Raw genomic sequence first — 19,114 nt, 5'->3', positions numbered from 1 at the left:
TTTGTAGTGATTGCCACTATTAGTCACAAAACCATTCAGTTAAAGGTGCACTGCAAAATTTTTCTGATGGAGGTCTGCCACCTGCTTCTTTCCATGGAGATATTACCTGGAATGTTCCAGGTCATTCCAAACAAAACATTTCCAAGGAGACAAGTAAGTGGTGGACCTTCCACCAGAGAAGTTACACAGTGCACCTTTAAAAAAACAAAACAAAACAATAGGCAGAACTTTAACATTCACTTGTATGCAAATATGTGCATGTGGGTGTGCGTGTGTAAAACGGTATGTTTTGGACTGCAAGGTGTTAGGGACAGGAGTAGGATAAATTGGTGATATTTGATGCCAATATTGTATTGGTGCCACCTTACTGACATGCTGACTGGATTCATGTAATATAACAGGCACCTTATGTGTTCTTGAACAAGAAAGTGTGTGTGGCCAGACTGGTCCTGACATTTTCTGTGCACTACTGTAAGCACCTCATTTCATGCAGCAGGCAGGAAAAGGGCTGTAGTGACAGAGTTGACAGGGCATGACTAGGTCACCCCTCACACAGTATCTCGTGTGTGGGTGTCTTCTTTTAGTAAGAAAACCCAAAAGCAGTGCTGTACAGTAGCTTAATCTGCTTTTTAGCTGAGGTCTGTGGCTGCCAAAGTGTGCCAACAGAGAACACTGTGTAGACTATTGAAGCCATGAACGTAGCTCATACTTGAACAGTAATCCGGGGTTGAAAATGCTCTGTATCCTTTAGGGCTTTCTTTAATCCTCCGAAAATGCTCTGTCTGGATGTTATGGGGGAGACTGGGACTGTCCTTATTAATAACATGGATCTTTGAAACAGTGAAAAACATTTTAGGAGAAAAGGAGAGCTGCATTTAGTTTGACTTTTACTCAGGTTCTTGGCTGTTCACTTTTAGCTTTCATAACATGGACCATGCTCTTGATACATATGCAATTAAAATAAAAAAAATGTCAAGTGATTTTCATTAACTGTAATGGTTGTTGTTAATACAATTATAGCAGCAAAGGGACGACATTTGATCTAAGTGGCCACAGGCTTTGATTTAGTCCGAATAATTACTGATTCTTCAGTGGTTTGAAATGTTGTGAAAATGCTTGGTAGAAATTGTTTTTATAGGATATTATATATTACATGTCTAAGATATAGAAAAGTAATTTGTACAACTGTTTCTTTTACTTTGTTTGTCACGACACGCTATATCAGCATATAATATTCTCAGCTCTTAAAATGCAAATGTTTCCATGCCCTGAAAATTGGTACTTCATATTTTTGTCTTTCTGTCTCCACAGGTGAAGAGCACCATGCAGCACATCAACCTGCAGATCAGCCATGACACCAAAGAGTGAGTTCTCTCTCCTGTCTCTACTTCCTGAACTGCTCTGCTAGTGTGAGCTCTGTCACCATTTATCTCATATTAGTGGCTCTGAACAAGGACAAAGAGAAGCAGCTGAGACCTAAAAAAAAAAAAAAAGTTTTAAAGTTTGGCCATGGACCAGTTTGAAAACTAAATGTCCTGAAACTTTCTTTTCAGCTCTGAGGTGAGTGAATGTAAAGGACTTGAGACCATTACTGCACATTAACTGACAAAACAGCCTCCGTCTCCTGTGGATATTTCCTCTAATTGCCCAGCTGGATTAGGAGTACACTATTGTGCTTGATGTCTAGTGCAGCTTTTCTAAAGGGTGTGGACAGTGACAGGTACAACTGTCAAATTCCAAGACACCAGTTCCATTTTGTGTTTTTCCTCCTTCGCTCCACACTATTACTGTATTTTTCGGACTATAAGTCGCTCTGGAGTATAAGTAAATAGACAAAAAATGCGTAATGAAGAAGAGAAAAACATATGTTGCACCGGACTATAAGTCACACTTTTTGGGGAAAATAATTTTTTATAAAATCAGGGACCAGGAACCGTCATTTTATCTTGAAAGGCAAGTTATAGTAATAACAGTAGAATAAAGAACAACAGGCTGAATAGGCGTTAATATATTAACGTGACATATTAACAGTTATTCAGATAATTATAGCATAACAACATAACATAAGTTTACCAAACTCACAATCTCACTCCAAATCTGACAAATCTGTCACTTCTGAGCAACTCCACGCAACTTCAGTTACCACTGAAGTCCTTGCTTTGTCATCCAATGACATCCAGGAAAGTTGCAACCCACCAAAGTAATCATGCCCATGGCTTTCCTAAAAAAAAATTATTTCAACTTCATTTATTAGGTTTTTTGACGGCTTGCTGAAACTTTTTTAGCATAAACACCATGTTTATAGGACTATGCAAAAGTGGTTCAAACTTGAAAATTGGACATTGTTGAAGCAAGAGTTGGCACTGGGCCTTGTCAAAAAATCGAATATATTGATGCAGCAGAATACACAGATAAACAGCGGATTACTATCCAAAAACACCGTATTGGATATAGCAATACACACACGCATGTTTTGCCTGGTCACAGAGTTTTGGCAAATTAAATTCAATGGTGAGTGAAATTCTTGTCTGGAGAAGGGTTTTAGGGTTGTTTGCTTGGCTGCTCTGGTGGTGAGGGGCGACAGTATTCAGCAGAGGGGTTAGGGAGGTCATTGGAAGAAAGAGAGGGACAGGGCAAGACTGACAACCATCGTCCCCAATACGCCTCGCATGGACCCAACTGTGGGAATACGCACGCAGCTCCAAAAATCACCATCTCGACATGATCTGGCTGTCAGGGCAGACATTAATGTTTTAGGTGCTTCTGTCCTGAGCCAAACAGCGACACAGTGGCTCATTCTGCTGTTGCTTTAAATGAACAAGTTTAATAGCAGCATCAGAGTCGTCGCCCTTATTTATGTGCATGGCTGCTACTGTAAGTTTGCCAAACATTTCATAATAACAGTTACATCACAGACCCAATACCGAGCTCATGAGCACAAATGCGTTATATATACAAGTGTATTTGTTTATTTATGACCTTATATAATCAGCATGGCTAATGTCTGCTAATGTTCTTGAAATCCATCAGTTGTCCAGGTAGGATTCATAGCAAAGGGAAAAAAAACAATTCTGTCAACTGGACAAATATTCTTTGATCGAAACTTTTGTTCAGTTGACTGAATTTAATTTCTCCTTTGCTATGTCTTCTAATGCTAATTAAGCATTAGCATTACAGATGTGGCTTTGGTTGAGGATCAAGTATCTCACCAAACGTTAATGGACTGTCAAATTAAGTCCTATGCCACTTTTCACCTTACTACACTTATTTATATGTAATTTTCTATTTTCTATTTTTTGGGAATTATTGGATTCTACAGTGTGCAGCAGCCACACTGTTAGTGTCACTACTTCCTGTACAATTGTCTATTTATGTTTTTTTTGCAGAGTCGTGCTAAAATTTATACATAGTTAAAGATAAGACACTGGAGTGTTGTGAGTGACAACACTGAACTACTACACACATCAAATGAACACTTGAGTGGACGATACTTCTGTGTTTAGAAAGAGAGATTAGCTAATGCTAATGTTGAGGCATAATCAATATTATGACAACACTACAAACTGAAGTCATCTACATTTAAAAATAATTGGTAGGCTTTACTTTATTAATTTGAATTTTAATAGGTTGTTTATTAGATCTGAGACACAGTGAACTAACTAGCATTCTGCTGTGCACAGACACAATTTAGCATATCTTAAAATCAATCATTTTTAGAATACTGCCCATCTACTAATTAAGCAAGAAAGTCTGACGTGATTCTTGTCATTTTGTTTACAAACACCAAAATGCTCGAAGGGGAATCTAAATTTAGGCCTAGTCTAGTAACCCTTCAACTTTTCCGCTGAGTCAGGCCTATGGGAGCTGAGGTGTAGCTCAATGTGCAAGATGAAAAAGTTTGGATCCAAACATAGAGGGACTGCGGTTTCTAGCACATCTTTTATACAAGTGTTTTTGTTCAGCCTAAAAACAGCACGTCCAAAAATAAAAGAGCAGGAGGAGAAAATTGAGACTGATTTATAGACAGACAGGCAGAGGGGGTAGTGTTTGTATATTATGTGTGTGCTCGGGTTTGGCCTCTCTCTATTCCCATTAGAAGACTGTTGTGCTCAGTGGCAGCCCAGAGGATTTGAATGGCACTGGCTCACAGTAATAGCAGCTCTGAGAAGCAGATTGCCACACATCCATGCACATTTTCAGCAACACTGTATTTATATTACCTTGACATTTTACTCCTGTACTATCTAAAAAGGCTAAAGAAAGACTAAAGAAATTCTCAGTCGACTAAAGACAAGACCTTGTGCATCCATTAATTGACTAAAAGGGGTGTGGCATGGCACTGGCAGAAGCTTTCAAAACTATTAGCATCTTGGAAAAATGACTATGTATTACAGATAAGTGCTAGTAAAAACATCATCTTTATAAGTGAAAAGGCAGATTGAACTGTCCAGTTACTCCCAAACTCACTTCATGCTTTCTCCTTTCTGATATGGTCATCATTAAAATCCTAACTAAATAATTAGCCGCCTAACTAAAAGTTTGGTAGACTAAGATGCCATTTACCAATTAATCAGTTAAACAGTCCTGCTATCCAGAGAACAAATGTCATCAAAATCTCAAAAGTGATTCTATTTTAGTTTTACAATTTCAGGCAAAATGCAAAATTACAGACACTGAAAGTATGATACAGTGAATTTCAGTTCTGCACTGACAAGTGCAGTGATCATTAGAAAAAAAGTAAAAAAGTGCATAAAGACTGTAATATGTTATTCACGGTATTGATTAAACCTATGCACTTCCTTCCATTCATGCTCACAACATTAAAAGCTCTAATGATGATTCCCATAAGAGCATATGCAATTTATCTAAAAGCTGTAGCAGTAGTTGTTTACTTAGAGATTGATGCTTTTTACGACCCCCAATGTAAGAAAACACACTGCTTAAGAATGACTTAATTCAGAGTTTATTGTAACTTTATTTGAAAGAAAGAATTTACCCATTTGATAGTTTAATAACTCATATTCATCACTCTATATGTATATCTTTTGTCGTTCTTAGGAGACCAGACACAGTCAAACAAAAGAACGCCTTTCCTCCAAACTTCATCCATTCTCTGGACTCCACACACATGATGCTGACGTCACTCCACTGCCACAGGTAAAACTACTTTTACTGTTTTTTCTAACAAACAATAGAAATTGATCTTAAGATTTGTTTCTCTGTTCTTTTAGTGCTGGTCTTACATTTGTATCTGTGCACGACTGCTACTGGACCCATGCCCTTACTGTGGACACCATGAACAAGGTACTAAATCAATATCATTGCATAATGTTTATCAATACATCTGCAGATCGATACTTTGCAGCTGATGTCATGAACATGTCCTGGGAGTTTGATGCTAACTGTTGGCTCTGCTCTGTGTGAGGCTTTATTAGACTTTAATCTGAGCTTTTTTCTTTTTTTGGTTTAATGCAATCTAACCATAAATACCTGTTTTAACTGGAACTACAACAGGTGAGCTGACTATTAAACAACTCTCACAAATAAAATTAGTGTCACAGCTCTCATTAGCCAACAGTTTTTCAGTTACTCACACAAATCAAACATCTAAACAGGACCATGAACACTCGTATTGATCACAGGCTCCTAATGTGCTAAATGTGCTGTTTAATCCATTTTGTGTGGGTTTTTTTGAGTTTTCAGACAGTCTTAAAACTTTTTTGTCAGTATTTGCTAATATGTGCATTGTATCACCATAGTAACTCTTAAAAATTCCACCCTTAGAGATACACGTAGAATACCCCCAGCATGATGTCACTGCAAAGTATCAATAATCTTAGTCAAAATATAGTATTGTTGACCACAGCGATGATTTAACTCACCTTTGATTATCTCCCAGATCAAAAACATACATTTTAAGAGAACTGGTGAACTGTCCATAAGGAATAACATTTGTCATACTAAAAGACATCTTTTTTTCCATATTCCCCAGCACTACTAAGACCCATGAGTGTGGATTATCATTACTGTCACCCACCTTTCCTACTGTAAATAAGTATCAAAAATGGCAGAAAAACATTTACTGTGATATTGCAGTCTATTTTCTGCACGTATAGTCTTGAGTGATGGCAATGTGAGGCAAGTTCTATTTTTAAGAAAACTAATCTAAGCTTTGTCCCAGTATGTAATAAAAAATAAATCTTTAGTTGTGTCTGTAACTAATGGCTGGTTGAGGGCAGTAAAATGTGCTTGGTGATGCCCGTAAAACACACTTCATCTTGTCTCACCAGTTTCTCTCAGCCACAGGCTGTCCAGGAGCTGCAGGTAGCACCATTAAAAAGCACCCGTTGTGCAGAATAAATGAGTGGTCCTGCTCAGAAAAACTGGCTTGTCAACAGGCGCAGATGGAGACACAGTGTTGAATAAAATGGATCAAATTACCATAAAGTCCCAATTTTCAGTAAGACGTAGACTCTGGGCGCAGTCACACTTTTATGCCAGCTGAGGAGGGTCGACCAATCAGGCGGTCCGATCTGAGAGCATTTCCCCTGCCTGATATTAGTGTGTTTCATGATTAGCATGTGCCCGGCTCGTTACAAGGGTAATTGAACAGAGCAGAGGTGCAAGCTGTTCAATAATTCACACAACAGAGAAGCACATGACACAGGACTTAAGTCTATGAGAGATGGGCTCAAACCTGTGGAATAAACAAGTGGTGGCAAGTCAATTTACTTCAAGTTTGCCAGTCCCAATCTCCGACAGTGTTTCTTCAGCACAGTCAGTTCGCAATTTCACACGGTTAAAGACCCTGTACCTGATTTGTACTGTCTTAAAATGTGAAAAACAGTGACAGTTCCTTAGTCGTTTTGCAGTGGTACAAAGTTATTCTTCACTTAACTAATGCATTCAGAGCATCCTTATCATTCACGGTAATGAGTTTATAAGTGCTTTTCAAAACTTTCAGAGGCCAGAGCGGAGTTTGCGTCACAGTAATACTAACAATGGCTGGCATGCTAACAGCACACTTCCTGATCGGACAATAAAACGCTGAGATGCATACAGTACACAGCAGACTTGTTTTGACCTCAAGAGCTGCTTATACAATATCTGTACTGGAACAAATTTTGCTCAAATTCATTTTTAATTTGTTCAAATAAAATCATTAACCAGATGTACTTGGACATCATGTTTGGACACCAAATAGCCAAATGGTAATATACCAACTGTATGAGAGATTCATGAGAGCCATTTTTAACATTCTACTTTCTGTTTACTTTTTAAAATAAATTGGCATAATTTCCCGAAGTGCACGTCTTATTCAATTTATCCTTGCTGACAAACTGACAGCTGCCTAATGCACCGAGACACTGGTCAATATTTAATGATCCTGTCTTGGGAGCCCTGTTTCTCCAATGGTTTCTTAAATGTTGAGCAGTGTGCCATGACCGATATGCTGCTCTGCTAGATGTGGGCTGAGAGTCCTAGGAGTTTCTGGGTTACGTTTGACTCTTCTTCTTCACTCACAGTCTTCCTCCCTGACTCCCTCTTTTGCCTTTTGCCTTGTCAGATCTGTCGGGAACAGTTTGTCGCTCTGCACAGTCAACCCATCCTCCAAGACCTGTCCAACTTTCTGCTCCAAAAATATTGTGCAGGACCCATGTAAGTACTAGTTTAAAAAAAATTTAAATAAAAATCTTACTTTCAAACTATTTTCAGAAGAATGTGGAAAATCTAAAACATAGTTGCTATAAATTGTGTGACATTTCAGCTAAATAGACAGAGATGAAAGAATGTATTTCATGTCACTTTTCACGAACATGGCTTAAATGTATCTAATCATCATGAAGAGGTTCCAAAGTAGTGTTTAAATTTTATCTACTATCCATGAATGCCAGAAATGTTACATAGTGGTGCTTTAATGAACTGTATGCACATAAGTGGTCTAAGACAATTATCAAAACCTTAATAAATAAAAATGTGCTTTTTAAATGTAGGTACTATTGTTCATTTTAATTTTGACACAATTAAAAATACATTATGTAAATTGTTATTGCAGTATAAACCCACTTATGACAAGCATTTTCAATATCAATTCTAACTGACGGACTTTTAATGTATGAAGCAAAAGCCACCATATATTGAAAAATGGCAGCAGTTATTCACACGTCATTACTTTATCCAAACAGACAGTAGGATATTAAACTACCTCATCAAACATCTCACATTAGAAGTTATGGGACTGTAAAAGTTTATTAGCGTGCCACAGTTTATCTTTCTGTGGCACATAAAATGATTTTGTGCAGTGTGAGTTTGAGTGTGCGTTTCTGGCCCCAGGCGGGGTTATGCTCATCGCGGCGCTGTGTTTTTCTCTTTGGGATAATTGGACACCTTCTCCGCAGCCTTGACTCCAGTGCAGCCTGCGTCTCACACTCTCTCTGTCCCCCACAACGAACATTATTCTTCTGTAAGCCGACAAAACACATTATTCACCCGCGTAGGCTCCGGTGGGAAGGACGGCGGGACAAATGAGACTATTTGGGCTTCTCTACTTTTTTCAACTCCCAATTTTAGGTCTCAAAATTGTCTATAGAGTTTTTAACTGGCACTGTGTTAGCTTGGACTATTGGCTATTGTTCAAGCATATTTGTTCAATATATTCATTATAATAGGCTACATTAACAGACCCCTATACCTTATTTCAGATTCAGTATTCAACAATGTCCTAAACTCAATTATAATTCTTGTATGCATCTCTGGTCCATAATGACATGAATACTAAGTTGCCATGTGCTTCCCTAGGGCACATCTTATTGTAAAAGTCCTATTGACTGGAATGTTTTTATTAGGCAAGCACACAGTAGAGCCAATTACAAATAAGCAAGATTATTCTGTGTATTATTGCCTTCTCTTCATCGAATGATTAAATGTCCTTCTACATACAATAAGGAAACTTCAGTTTCTTCTTTAAAATGAAAAACTAAGTGTGAGTTAATATACTTGTCCAGTCTGTACATGTTGTTCATCTCCTGACATATGAAAAAAGCTGACATTTTTGCCTATCCAGAGTTTTTATTTGATTTAAACTGAAAATTGTTTACTTATCTTCTCAAACTATAACAATAATCGGTCAAATCAGCTTGAGGCACTATGCAACTTTTCTGGTGGAGGGCCACCACCACGCCAATGTGCAGGTCAAATTTGTACATGTTTTTCAAGGTATCTTTGATCAATAAAAAATATAAGTGAATAAATGTAAGACTGATTAGTTTAATGCTATACCATGGAAAGTTCCAGACAAAGCAGTAACATCTTCATGGAGACACATATTCTCCAGAAGAAAAGTTACATAGTGCACATTTAAATATCAAGGCACTGGGTATTATCATGCTGTCTCTGTCAGAGTGAATCCAAATACAGTTTTAAGTTTTGTTTTCTCTTCTCAATATCGAGCCACCACCACCACTTCAGCTCTCCCGTGCACATGGGCGATCATGTATCTCCCTGTTCAGTGTCTTTGACTTTCTACTGGACGTGTTTACACTCTGTGACCTTCCAGCTTGTCTGTAGAGGGTCATTAACTTGTGACTTCAATGGTGTTTTTCCCTTTGTGACAGGACTGAAGCCAAGAACAATAAGTACCAGGAGTACAGGAGGCTGATGATGCTGCTGGCCAAAGTGCCCCAGACAGGTTAGTTATGCACACTGCCTTTCCTCTGCTCCTCAGCTTTGTTTGAAACGGGGGCACAGTTCCGATTCCTGTCTCCTCTTTTCCTAATTGGGTGAATGACGACTTTTCATGTCCTGGAGCTTTAGCTTAGGTTACCCGAGTTCTAAAGTTCAGCTATACTGTACTGGTACACAGCCAAAAGATCACAACAGAAGGTTTGATGACATTTTGCTCTTTGGTATTTATATGCAGTAGAAGAATCTTTGCAAACTTTTTAAGGCTTACACAAACAGAAAGCCAAAAGGCAATATCTAATAATGAAACTTCTTAGGGCAGTCAAAGTCAAAAAGAACTGGACTGAAATTTAAAAAAAGGGCATCAACATATGAAGGCCAACTATTTTACCATCTATATAACATTACACTATTCTTATCACTATTAAAGCTACAATACTTTTATAACATTTCCTATTTGGGTGAACCATAACTTATGCATTATGTTATCATAGTTACAATCTGTGAACAATAACTTTATGTTGTGGAGTTTTAGGATTTCGTGGTTGGCATGTTATCTCTGGCCACATGTTAGCTGTATTGTTCAAAGGCGCTGTTGCTTGTCTACAGGTTTAGAGGCAGGTGGGTGCTAGCTTTGCTCTTATGTAACCTCTCCATCTGCACTGGACTGTCAGACAGCTGGCTCCTACAAATTGATTGTTGTTAATTGTGTCCCCCCTCTGCATAATCAGCTTAAAGGGGATGAGGCCAGTCAGGTGTGGACTGAGAGCGTGACTTTGAATGTCCATAATATTTCCCCTTCAATACTTGAATCATTATCAGAAATCTGTTATAATCGTCTGTGGACTGGTTTCCTATTATGTACATGTGGTTTATTGAGCATAATCCTCCTGACTCTGTTGGGTAACCTTTAACGCTGATCTGCTTAAAATACATGAAAATAAGGTTTCACTTTCCATAATGTTTTCAGCATATCAATGATCAATTCTTTGATGTGAAGATTTCTCAATTATCCAATTATCCTTGGTATTAGTCCTTGATATTTACTCAATGCAAAAAACAGATATAATGATTAAAACATAAACAAATTTAAGTGAATTTCCAATCAGTTTACTTTTCTTTAAACTAAAAACTTAGAAATGCCAAACTTAGAGAAAGTTACATTGTGTGGTTTTAACATGTTTCCATAGCTGCAGATTGATTTTCTTTGCTTTGGGCTTAACAAGCAAATCAATCTGTTGTTCTGTTGTTCTTTTAAGACGGCACAGCATGACACCGTATGGGGCAGTTTTTTTGTTTTTTGTTTTCTTTTTGTTTCACACAGTGCATTATGTCATCATGGATACAATCTGTCTGTCTGTTACTATGATGACATAACAGTCTCAAAAGCACAAAGAAAAACAAATTGTTTCTTTAAACTTACTTAGTCCACACTTGATTAGCTCATAGCTCGGCTCCACTTCTCTTCTGTCTATCACTAACTTTTTATGGCCCCACCTTAATAATTCACACTGGTGCTTCTGCCGGGGCACACAGCTGCCAACGAGAGCACACAAGCTTCAGCAAAGGACCTAAAAGGGGCTAAAATTAGTATCCAAGTCCCTAAGTCCAACTACATTGTACTGGGACAAACAGTGTGATGTGTGGCATTTCCAAGAAATATTATATGGATTGTAGGTTTAAGATGTTGTGCTTTAAGGCTTATCTGAGCAATGAACAATAATAACACACAACATCAACTATAAAGCAAAATAAAGACAGACATGTATGGTACAATTTTTTTTACAGGCTATATAACATGGCTTTATTACCTTCATAATTAATGTTACAGTATATTTACTTAAGTCCATGTATGCAATTACTGATCATAATAATTACTAAAATTACTAAATACTAAAAGAGTATAATAAACTATAATACAATTATAATATTATAATAAATGGAGTAACCTTATTCCAGTTATGTTGTCAAACAGTGACAGAGGTAACACTGATGACTTCTAGTGTTATTCAGAGGTTCTGATGTACCTGGAGAATAACTTCTAGCTTATAAATGTTTCTTTTTTTAATTCATTTAGTTTTCCTGGCCTGTAAAGTTGCAATTGAGATTTGAAAAGTTGGAGAATCACTACAAAACAGTGTATTTAATTAGCAGCACAGATCAACATCATGACCTGTCTTTTGCCTGTACAGGTGATTTTGACCTGGAGCTGGTGAAAGACTCGACGTTCTTCTTCAGCTGAGGCCCCACCAGGTGAACCAGTCATGGAGATGAGTGACATTGACATGCGCCACAGGAAAGCTGTAGGTCTGGTGGAGTCTGCATTGATTCAGGGGCCTGTCCTGGTTCACAGGCGCTCGTCTGTAGATGGTCCCCCACAGAGAACATACCTAGAGGTGGCCTACTTCTCCACGAAGAAGATGAGAGAATCAACAGTGGACAGGGGTGTTAAACCTTCAGTCCGACAAATGCACTGACATGGCATTATGACCTGCTCCAAACAGAAATACTTCGTCTTTTCATCAATAACAACCATGCTGATTGCCCAGTGTTCATTTGATGGATGAGCACAAAAGTGACACCACACAGTTTTAGAAATGCTTGACACTGTTTTTTTTTTAACCATCATTAAATCTATTCTGCCTTTAGTTAACTCCATTCTCTTCTGACGCTATCGTCTGTGGTCATAATGTTATGTCTGACTTCTGTTTTGAATTGGACAATAACTGGAGTTTTATGCTGCCATAAGATTGAAATGCATAAATCCCTATGCCCTGTTGGACTCAGCTGACAGACTCTAACCTCATGATGGGTTGGCGTGTGTGCATTTTCCTGCTGTGCAGAGTGCAGACCTGTCTATTCACTTTTCCATCTAACATCTGATCCCAACCAGACAACAGGATGCCCATCATGGAATTTTCCAGCAGGTTGTACTTGATGAGACATTTGAGAAAATAAGTGACTGAACCTTCAGACATAAAGCAATACAGCTAACATAGTCATCATGGTGTCTGCCTACTTCTGGTCGTTCTGGAATGACTAAGCACTTAACAATTGCCTCTAAATAAATGTGTTTCTTAAAATGTCTTCTCATTCAATTCATATTTCAAAGAAGTAGCCAGGCATCTCGTGCTTGAATAGGGCGTCGGCGCAGGGCTGTTATTTAGTTATATCTGCATATTTCAATTCCGTTGTGTGTGTGCGTGTGTGTGTGTATGAAAGAAAGATGAATGCCCTTTTTTTTTTAAAGCTACCACAAAGACTTGACTAATCAACTCGTATTTTTCTGGGCTATTGTTGCTCCTAAAGGTAAAAATAGATCTGATCATTTACTGAGAATGTAGCAGTGGTTTCAGACAAAGGTGTTCAAAGCCACAGTGCTCAAAACACAGACAGATGAATGACAAAAGAATCAAATGGAAGTCATGTACAAAGGCAATACTGCTGAGCTCATTACTACAACATTTAGAATTTTATAGTTTGACTTGGTTCATTAGACTTTTATTAGCTGTAATCACATGCAACCTCTCCTGTCTCGTGATAATAAATGGGGCAGTAATCACTTGAGCTGTCAAATTTACATCAGCACCAAACTTCAAAACTCCTCCAATTTTTCTCTTCCTTGACATCTGTGCTCCAAGCTCCATTTTGCATATAGCTTTCAAAGTAGATTTTTTTTTTCATGATACCCCAAGTTTTTTTTAAGTTTTTTTTTAGGAGCTCTGAAGATAAGCAAGTGAGTGAGTTAAATTGGTTCCTTTCTTGGTTCACCTGCTTCATTCACAGGAGATCGTAAGCTTATGCAGAAAACCCAGCACCTGAATAAGGTTTGTGAAATCAAGAAAGATTGTTTTGCCACATTACTTGTTGTTTATGAGTAGATGGATGGTTCAGAGAAGACTGTGAGATAAAAGGCAGTCTTCCACACAGTAGGTCCATTACAGTTTATGCAATGTGAAACTGGATCTGACATTGACAGTTTACATGATGAGAGTGAAGATGCCCTTTAAACAGACTGCCCAGTATCCTGATGGGGCGTCTATGTCCCTTGGAGTCGATAGTCGGTCCACGGTCCTGTACTGCGCTAATGGATCAAACTCTCTCAGGAAATGAGAAAGTGCAGCGTTTCTCTAGACTAGATACAGTACATACATATATATTATAACGGTCATTTTTGTGTAGTTCGTGGTGGCAGAGTGGTTAGCTCTCCTGTTTTTCTTTCATCAAGCCATGGAACCTTCTAGCAACTTTATAGTCTCTTCCTGCATCTTCGGTATTTGCTTGGCATTATTAATCTTTGTTTGTTTGATATTTTACCTTGTAAGAAGATCTTTATTACATTGTCTGGTTTCTGGGCTCTGGACTTTCAAGAGTCAACAGAAAATATTAATCATCATGAGGCTTAAGATGGTAAATGTCATAACATTTGGATGGTATTAGTAAGATTCATAAATGCAATATTACCATCTCCAATAACATGTTAATGACAAATAACCTTTTACACCAATTTAATAACTGACTAACTCAAAAACTACTCTGTGCTCTAGTTGTGCAAGTTGTGCATTTACAGTCGGGTTTATTGAGTTTTAATGAACGTTCAAGGTAAAACGTTGATTGGAAAGTGTCCCTGAAAACTGCATCTAGTAACTTTTACCAATAATTTCTGTCCTTGAAAGAATCCAGGCTGACTCATACTGTGCTGTAAACTGAAGGCTCTCCATACTTCACATATATGTCATGCTCTCTGAATGTACAGTAAACAACATGGTATGCAGGTTCAAAAGAGGAATCAAAACATCAGCCACAGGAGGAATGTGTCGGTGCTTATCGACACAGGAGGCCAGAGCTGGGAGCCACTGCTGATAGGCGCCACTCAACTTGCCCCGTGTGGGACAGCTTTGATTTCGTTGCCAAGCTGCCGGGCCGCCCCGCCATATCTGCATCACCGCGACATCATGGGAGTCTAGCACTCAGCAGCAGTGGTAGAAGGGGGCAGAATGGACTGAGCTAGGATTAAAAGGGAGGTGCCAGGGGTCAGTCACCTGAGAGATTGGTGGATTAATAACTATCAGATGACACATCAGGAGGAGCTCACACTGTCACTGCCACTTTCTTTGCAAATTGAAGCCTCATTTATTCAGAATTCAGAGATTGAGATATGTTTTTAATAGCAAGGTTTGATCTGTTTTTTCCAATCATCTTTTCCATTCAAGACTGGAACCTATAACACATGAATTCATCACACATGTTCTCTTTCTGTTTAGTTTACAATATCTCATGTTTTCTGCTTTATTTGTTAATTGCTGTAGCTTCAGCATCTACAGCTTCAGTATGTTTGATGTTTGTTGCAGATCTGACCGTAACTGTAGGTGAGAGAAACCTCTAATTAATGTCTGAGCCAGGCCCCAAATGGACAAAGATATAAAATGCATAATACTGCTCCCATTGTAAACATTTAAGATTTAAGGACATTTAAGGCCAACACAAATAATCCAAACACACAAGAGTATCATAGTCCTGTATAAATACACTTTATTATTTGTCTTTATACATGTATTGCAGTGGGTTATAGGTGATAGTGACATTTGCATTGTTATAATTTTGCATTATTGTACAGCCACACAAAAGGAGTATAGAACATGAGTGATGCTTAATCTAGGCACTATAGATATGCTGCACACTTTTAGATGTGTGAGTGTGGGTGAAATCAAAACTCACTGGCGACTGTTGTATTAGATTCAAGTGTCCATTTAGCAAAGGTTCTGAACTGTGTGTTTCAAACTGTCCAGCATCTTAAAGAATGCACAAGTGGCAAAAAGTGCATTGTTTATAGTGGTGCCTCTGGCATAGGAATGGGGCTTTTGGCCACACAATGCAACATTATCAACATAATAATAAACCATATTAGACTATTTAGTTCCAAAGAATTACTACAGATATACAAGCACATGACTTGTACATCTGGGTGGGTTGTGTGCCAGATGCCTGTGAACCCTTCAGGCTGCACTGAAATGCGAACAACTAACAGCTAACAGTTGAGCACTGTACCTTTTACATAACATGCTGCTGGAGGAGCTGTGAAGTGCATCGACAGAGTTGGAGGCAACATGCATAGAGTACAAACTGTGGTGTCAAAGTTTGCTATGAACTCAGAAAAGGTAACAAAATGGAAAAATGAAGTTAACCATGGCCACAGCAACTGCCATTGTCTCAATACAAGCTGCAATGACGTGAAATGCAATAGTCTAAAATTAGCCATTTGTTTTCAAATAAATATAATTATTTCTCTAATAAGAAAAGCATATTCATGTTTTAAACAGTTTCTTAAGTGTGCCTACATTTAGAGTAAACTAGGCTAAATAAATAGTCCCTTTACATGTGTACACATAAATTACAACCAGGTTAAACCTCAAGCTCAGAACAAATGTTATAAAATCTGATCTAGGACATGAAATATTGCATCTCTATCTCTATTTAAAGTGACTTTACTGAGACTGCCTGTGCGTTATTGCTCTCTTTAGAAATCAAAGTGTACTGTTCTCATGGTTGGTCAATAAACAATGTAACACCACTGTTTGCATACATGCCCAGGAGTCAGGACAAACTTTGGCCACTGTCTTTCACTTGTGTAATGTTCACAGCTGGATCATTACTTCAGGCTGTTTTTACATTTACATGAAAACTTGGCAACATCCTCAACATCCATAAGCCATAAGGGGAAAAGCTTCCTGTGATGAGAATTCCCCATCCTTTGCACAATATTTTGTTACATAATATGCCCAAGTTACCTAGGACGTACTTTTGGAAGTTGTGTCTCCAGGAAAAGACACAAACACAGTCAGTTTTAATTATCTTTCAGTAAATGAGTCCCTGGGTGAATCATTTGCGTTGAAAACAAAGTGCTCTGTGGAAATACTTGGACTTGAAGGATAACCTAAATTGTGAGTGGGAGTAAGATAAGGTAAAAGGAAGTGAATATTGGCACTTTAAAGTCAATCAGAGGAGACGTTTCAGACTAACAGCCCTCATTCACCTGTAATGGGCTGACATTGGACAGATGAAAATGAGGGAGTGTAATGGTTTGTTATAGTTTTAGATATAGTCTTCGGTGTCTCATAAAACTCTTCTAGAGGCAGTAGTGACAGAGGCACACTGTCGTGCTCTGACCTTGGCAGAGCTCTGGCTGTAGTGACTTTACCATGAGTCGCTTTGGCTTCGACATAATGACCAACTATGAACAGGACTTCAGGGGACGACAAGTGGTTTCATGAATGACTTTTGATTTGTACAAAATCCTTGGAAGTAACTGGCAGTGATTTTTATCATAGATCAGATCAGCATACTTTAGGGAATTATGAACTTATTTATAAAATCATATATTTCATGAACTCTTAAAGGAATTGTTGAAATAAAACTTTCCTTGTTCATTTTAAAGCAACATTAATCAACTTCAATTGATTGGATGGTTGATGCTTTCACTGAGAATGGCTGACCAGGTTAAATATGTCTTGGCCATGTGTCTGTTATCCCTTCCTTACACTGTTATGGAATTAGCTGTACTGTAGATACTTGAGAAAGCAACCATAATGTTTTACAATTTAAAACTTTTATGAAAGATATTGATTAATGTAGCTTTAAAGAACACAAATACTCTTATGTAAAAATCAATGGCTTTGCTGGAACAAAGCAATTTGTCCCACTTTTGGAGTTTTTAGAGCGAAAAATGCTTGGACTAATTATTCATGGACAGTATAGGCAACCGACGAGGAGAAAGAAAGAAAAACAACATTTTCAATCTCCGACTCCCCATAAATTATGGCTTTGCCCTATTATACTGAAATTAAGGTGGTCATTTTCAATACTGCTTTCTATATAATATTGTTTAAAGTACAATTGTTTTAAAATACTATACTTATTATTACACCTATAAGGGGAATACAACTACCCAGCTAAACAACAGAGAGTTAAAAGTGCCCATTTCTAATATAGCCTTTCTGATTTAGGTCCCTGAATTACTATCAGTCTCATTCGGTCTTTCATCAGTAATACATTTCAAAGCTGACGTGTTGGAAATAAATGAAAATATTTTAGGACATTTTGAGAAGATGCTACCTTACTTCTATAGTTCTGTGCACTTACTGAGTTAATGAACATATCAAAATTCTCCATGTACACAGTCTCCACTTAGAATCCACTCAGTTCTCATTCATACATTCATATAGTCAAACGGCAAGTCAGAGGGTGGACCATAGAAAGTGGCTGTACCCTCATTGCTGAAAAGAGTTTTACTGAGATCACAAGTTGGATGATAACCTTGATCTTACTTTAACGTGATCTGTTTCTGGAAGGCTCCCTATTGAGTCCTTTTTGGGTAGCCCTGAGTCTCCAAGTCCCTGTGCCAAGCCCCCCACTGTCAGCCCGGCCCCCGTCCCAAAGCCTTGAAAGGGTGAAGGTAAGGACGCTGCAGGAAACGCCCCTACAGACATTTGGTGTGGCAGCATCACTCTTTGAGGAATGGCACTCCGGACAGCAGTGTGTCCAGATGGGGTCTGTGGAGGAGGTCCTATTGATGTAGAGGAGACTCGCGTGGACTGGGGAGGACTTGGGATGGCTGGCTGCAACCCCTCGTGGGGCAAGGACGGCTGGGATGCAGATAGTGCCCTTGCGTCCTGGTTCAAGGTTCCCATTTGTAAGGAATGGGTGCTTTTATGGGTGCTTGGTCGGTGAACAGGGCTGGATATGTGCTGTTGAACTAGGGAGAGTTGTGATCCAGACGTGGGCCCAGTGAGCCCGCTAGATCCGTACTGGAAAGATCGCCCCCCAGTGGCTAAGGGGCTCTGAACAGGCGGACTGGACATGACTGAGGCAAAGGCACCAGAAGCAATGAGCTGTGACTGGAGTGGAGAGGCCGACGCTGGGCTTTGCATCACCTGGAAGCGCCGCACCATCCGAGGAGACTGCAGTGACCCCCCCTGGTTGGGAGGGCAGAAGCTCATGGCCACAGCCTGCTGCAAGGTGGCGATGGCTGAGTTTTGCTGTTGCTGGGTAGAGGAAGGAGGGGGAAGGTAGATCCCCCCAGGAAGAGGCGGGGTTAAAGTGGACAGGGACATGGCACGGGGCCGCGGCGTCTCCACGTGCTGCACCATCTCGCGGTCATACTTGACGATTTCCTGGATCATCTCATTCTCGCGGTTGTTGAAAACGCCTGAGTTGAGGTCATGCTGAACCTTGTGCATTAAAATGGAGTTCTTCTTTCCTGCAATGACAGAGATTATGACATTAGTTCCTAGAATGTGGAGTGAAACAGATGGGAAAACAGGTTAGCGGAAGCATCAGGGAGTTTGAAAGATAAATGCTTTTTAAAATTACTATTAAGATACGAGCCTAACAATGATGGGTGAGATAGTTAACATTGTACCACTCACAGAACAGT

The 19,114-nt window shown here is 38.9% G+C and overlaps 2 protein-coding genes across 2 annotated transcripts in view; one reads left to right on the top strand and one right to left on the bottom strand.

Annotated features, from left to right (window-relative positions):
- Positions 1-1,251: 1,251 nt before the first annotated feature.
- Positions 1,252-12,764, top strand: LOC129412057 (DNA-directed RNA polymerase, mitochondrial-like). Its single transcript, XM_055164850.1, has 6 exons — positions 1,252-1,364; positions 5,059-5,157; positions 5,232-5,304; positions 7,568-7,659; positions 9,615-9,688; positions 11,874-12,764. Exons 1-6 carry the CDS (start codon positions 1,324-1,326, stop codon positions 11,921-11,923), a joined length of 429 nt encoding a protein of 142 aa, XP_055020825.1. The 5' UTR covers positions 1,252-1,323; the 3' UTR covers positions 11,924-12,764.
- Positions 12,765-15,249: 2,485 nt separating this feature from the next.
- Positions 15,250-19,114, bottom strand: part of hcn2b (hyperpolarization activated cyclic nucleotide-gated potassium channel 2b) — a 43,251-nt gene continuing 39,386 nt past the window's right edge. The window contains exon 8 of the mRNA XM_020940063.2: positions 15,250-18,937. Within this exon, the coding sequence (XP_020795722.2) occupies positions 17,976-18,937 (962 nt within the window). The 3' untranslated portion in view covers positions 15,250-17,975. The remainder of the gene's footprint in view (positions 18,938-19,114) is intronic.

This window comes from Boleophthalmus pectinirostris, unplaced genomic scaffold (assembly GCF_026225935.1).
Source record: "Boleophthalmus pectinirostris isolate CB_2022bp ecotype Guang Dong unplaced genomic scaffold, ASM2622593v1 HiC_scaffold_7, whole genome shotgun sequence".
NCBI lineage: Eukaryota > Metazoa > Chordata > Actinopteri > Gobiiformes > Gobiidae > Boleophthalmus > Boleophthalmus pectinirostris.
Note: the sequence above shows the minus strand (reverse complement) of the source record. Positions and strands in the feature narration are given on the sequence as shown.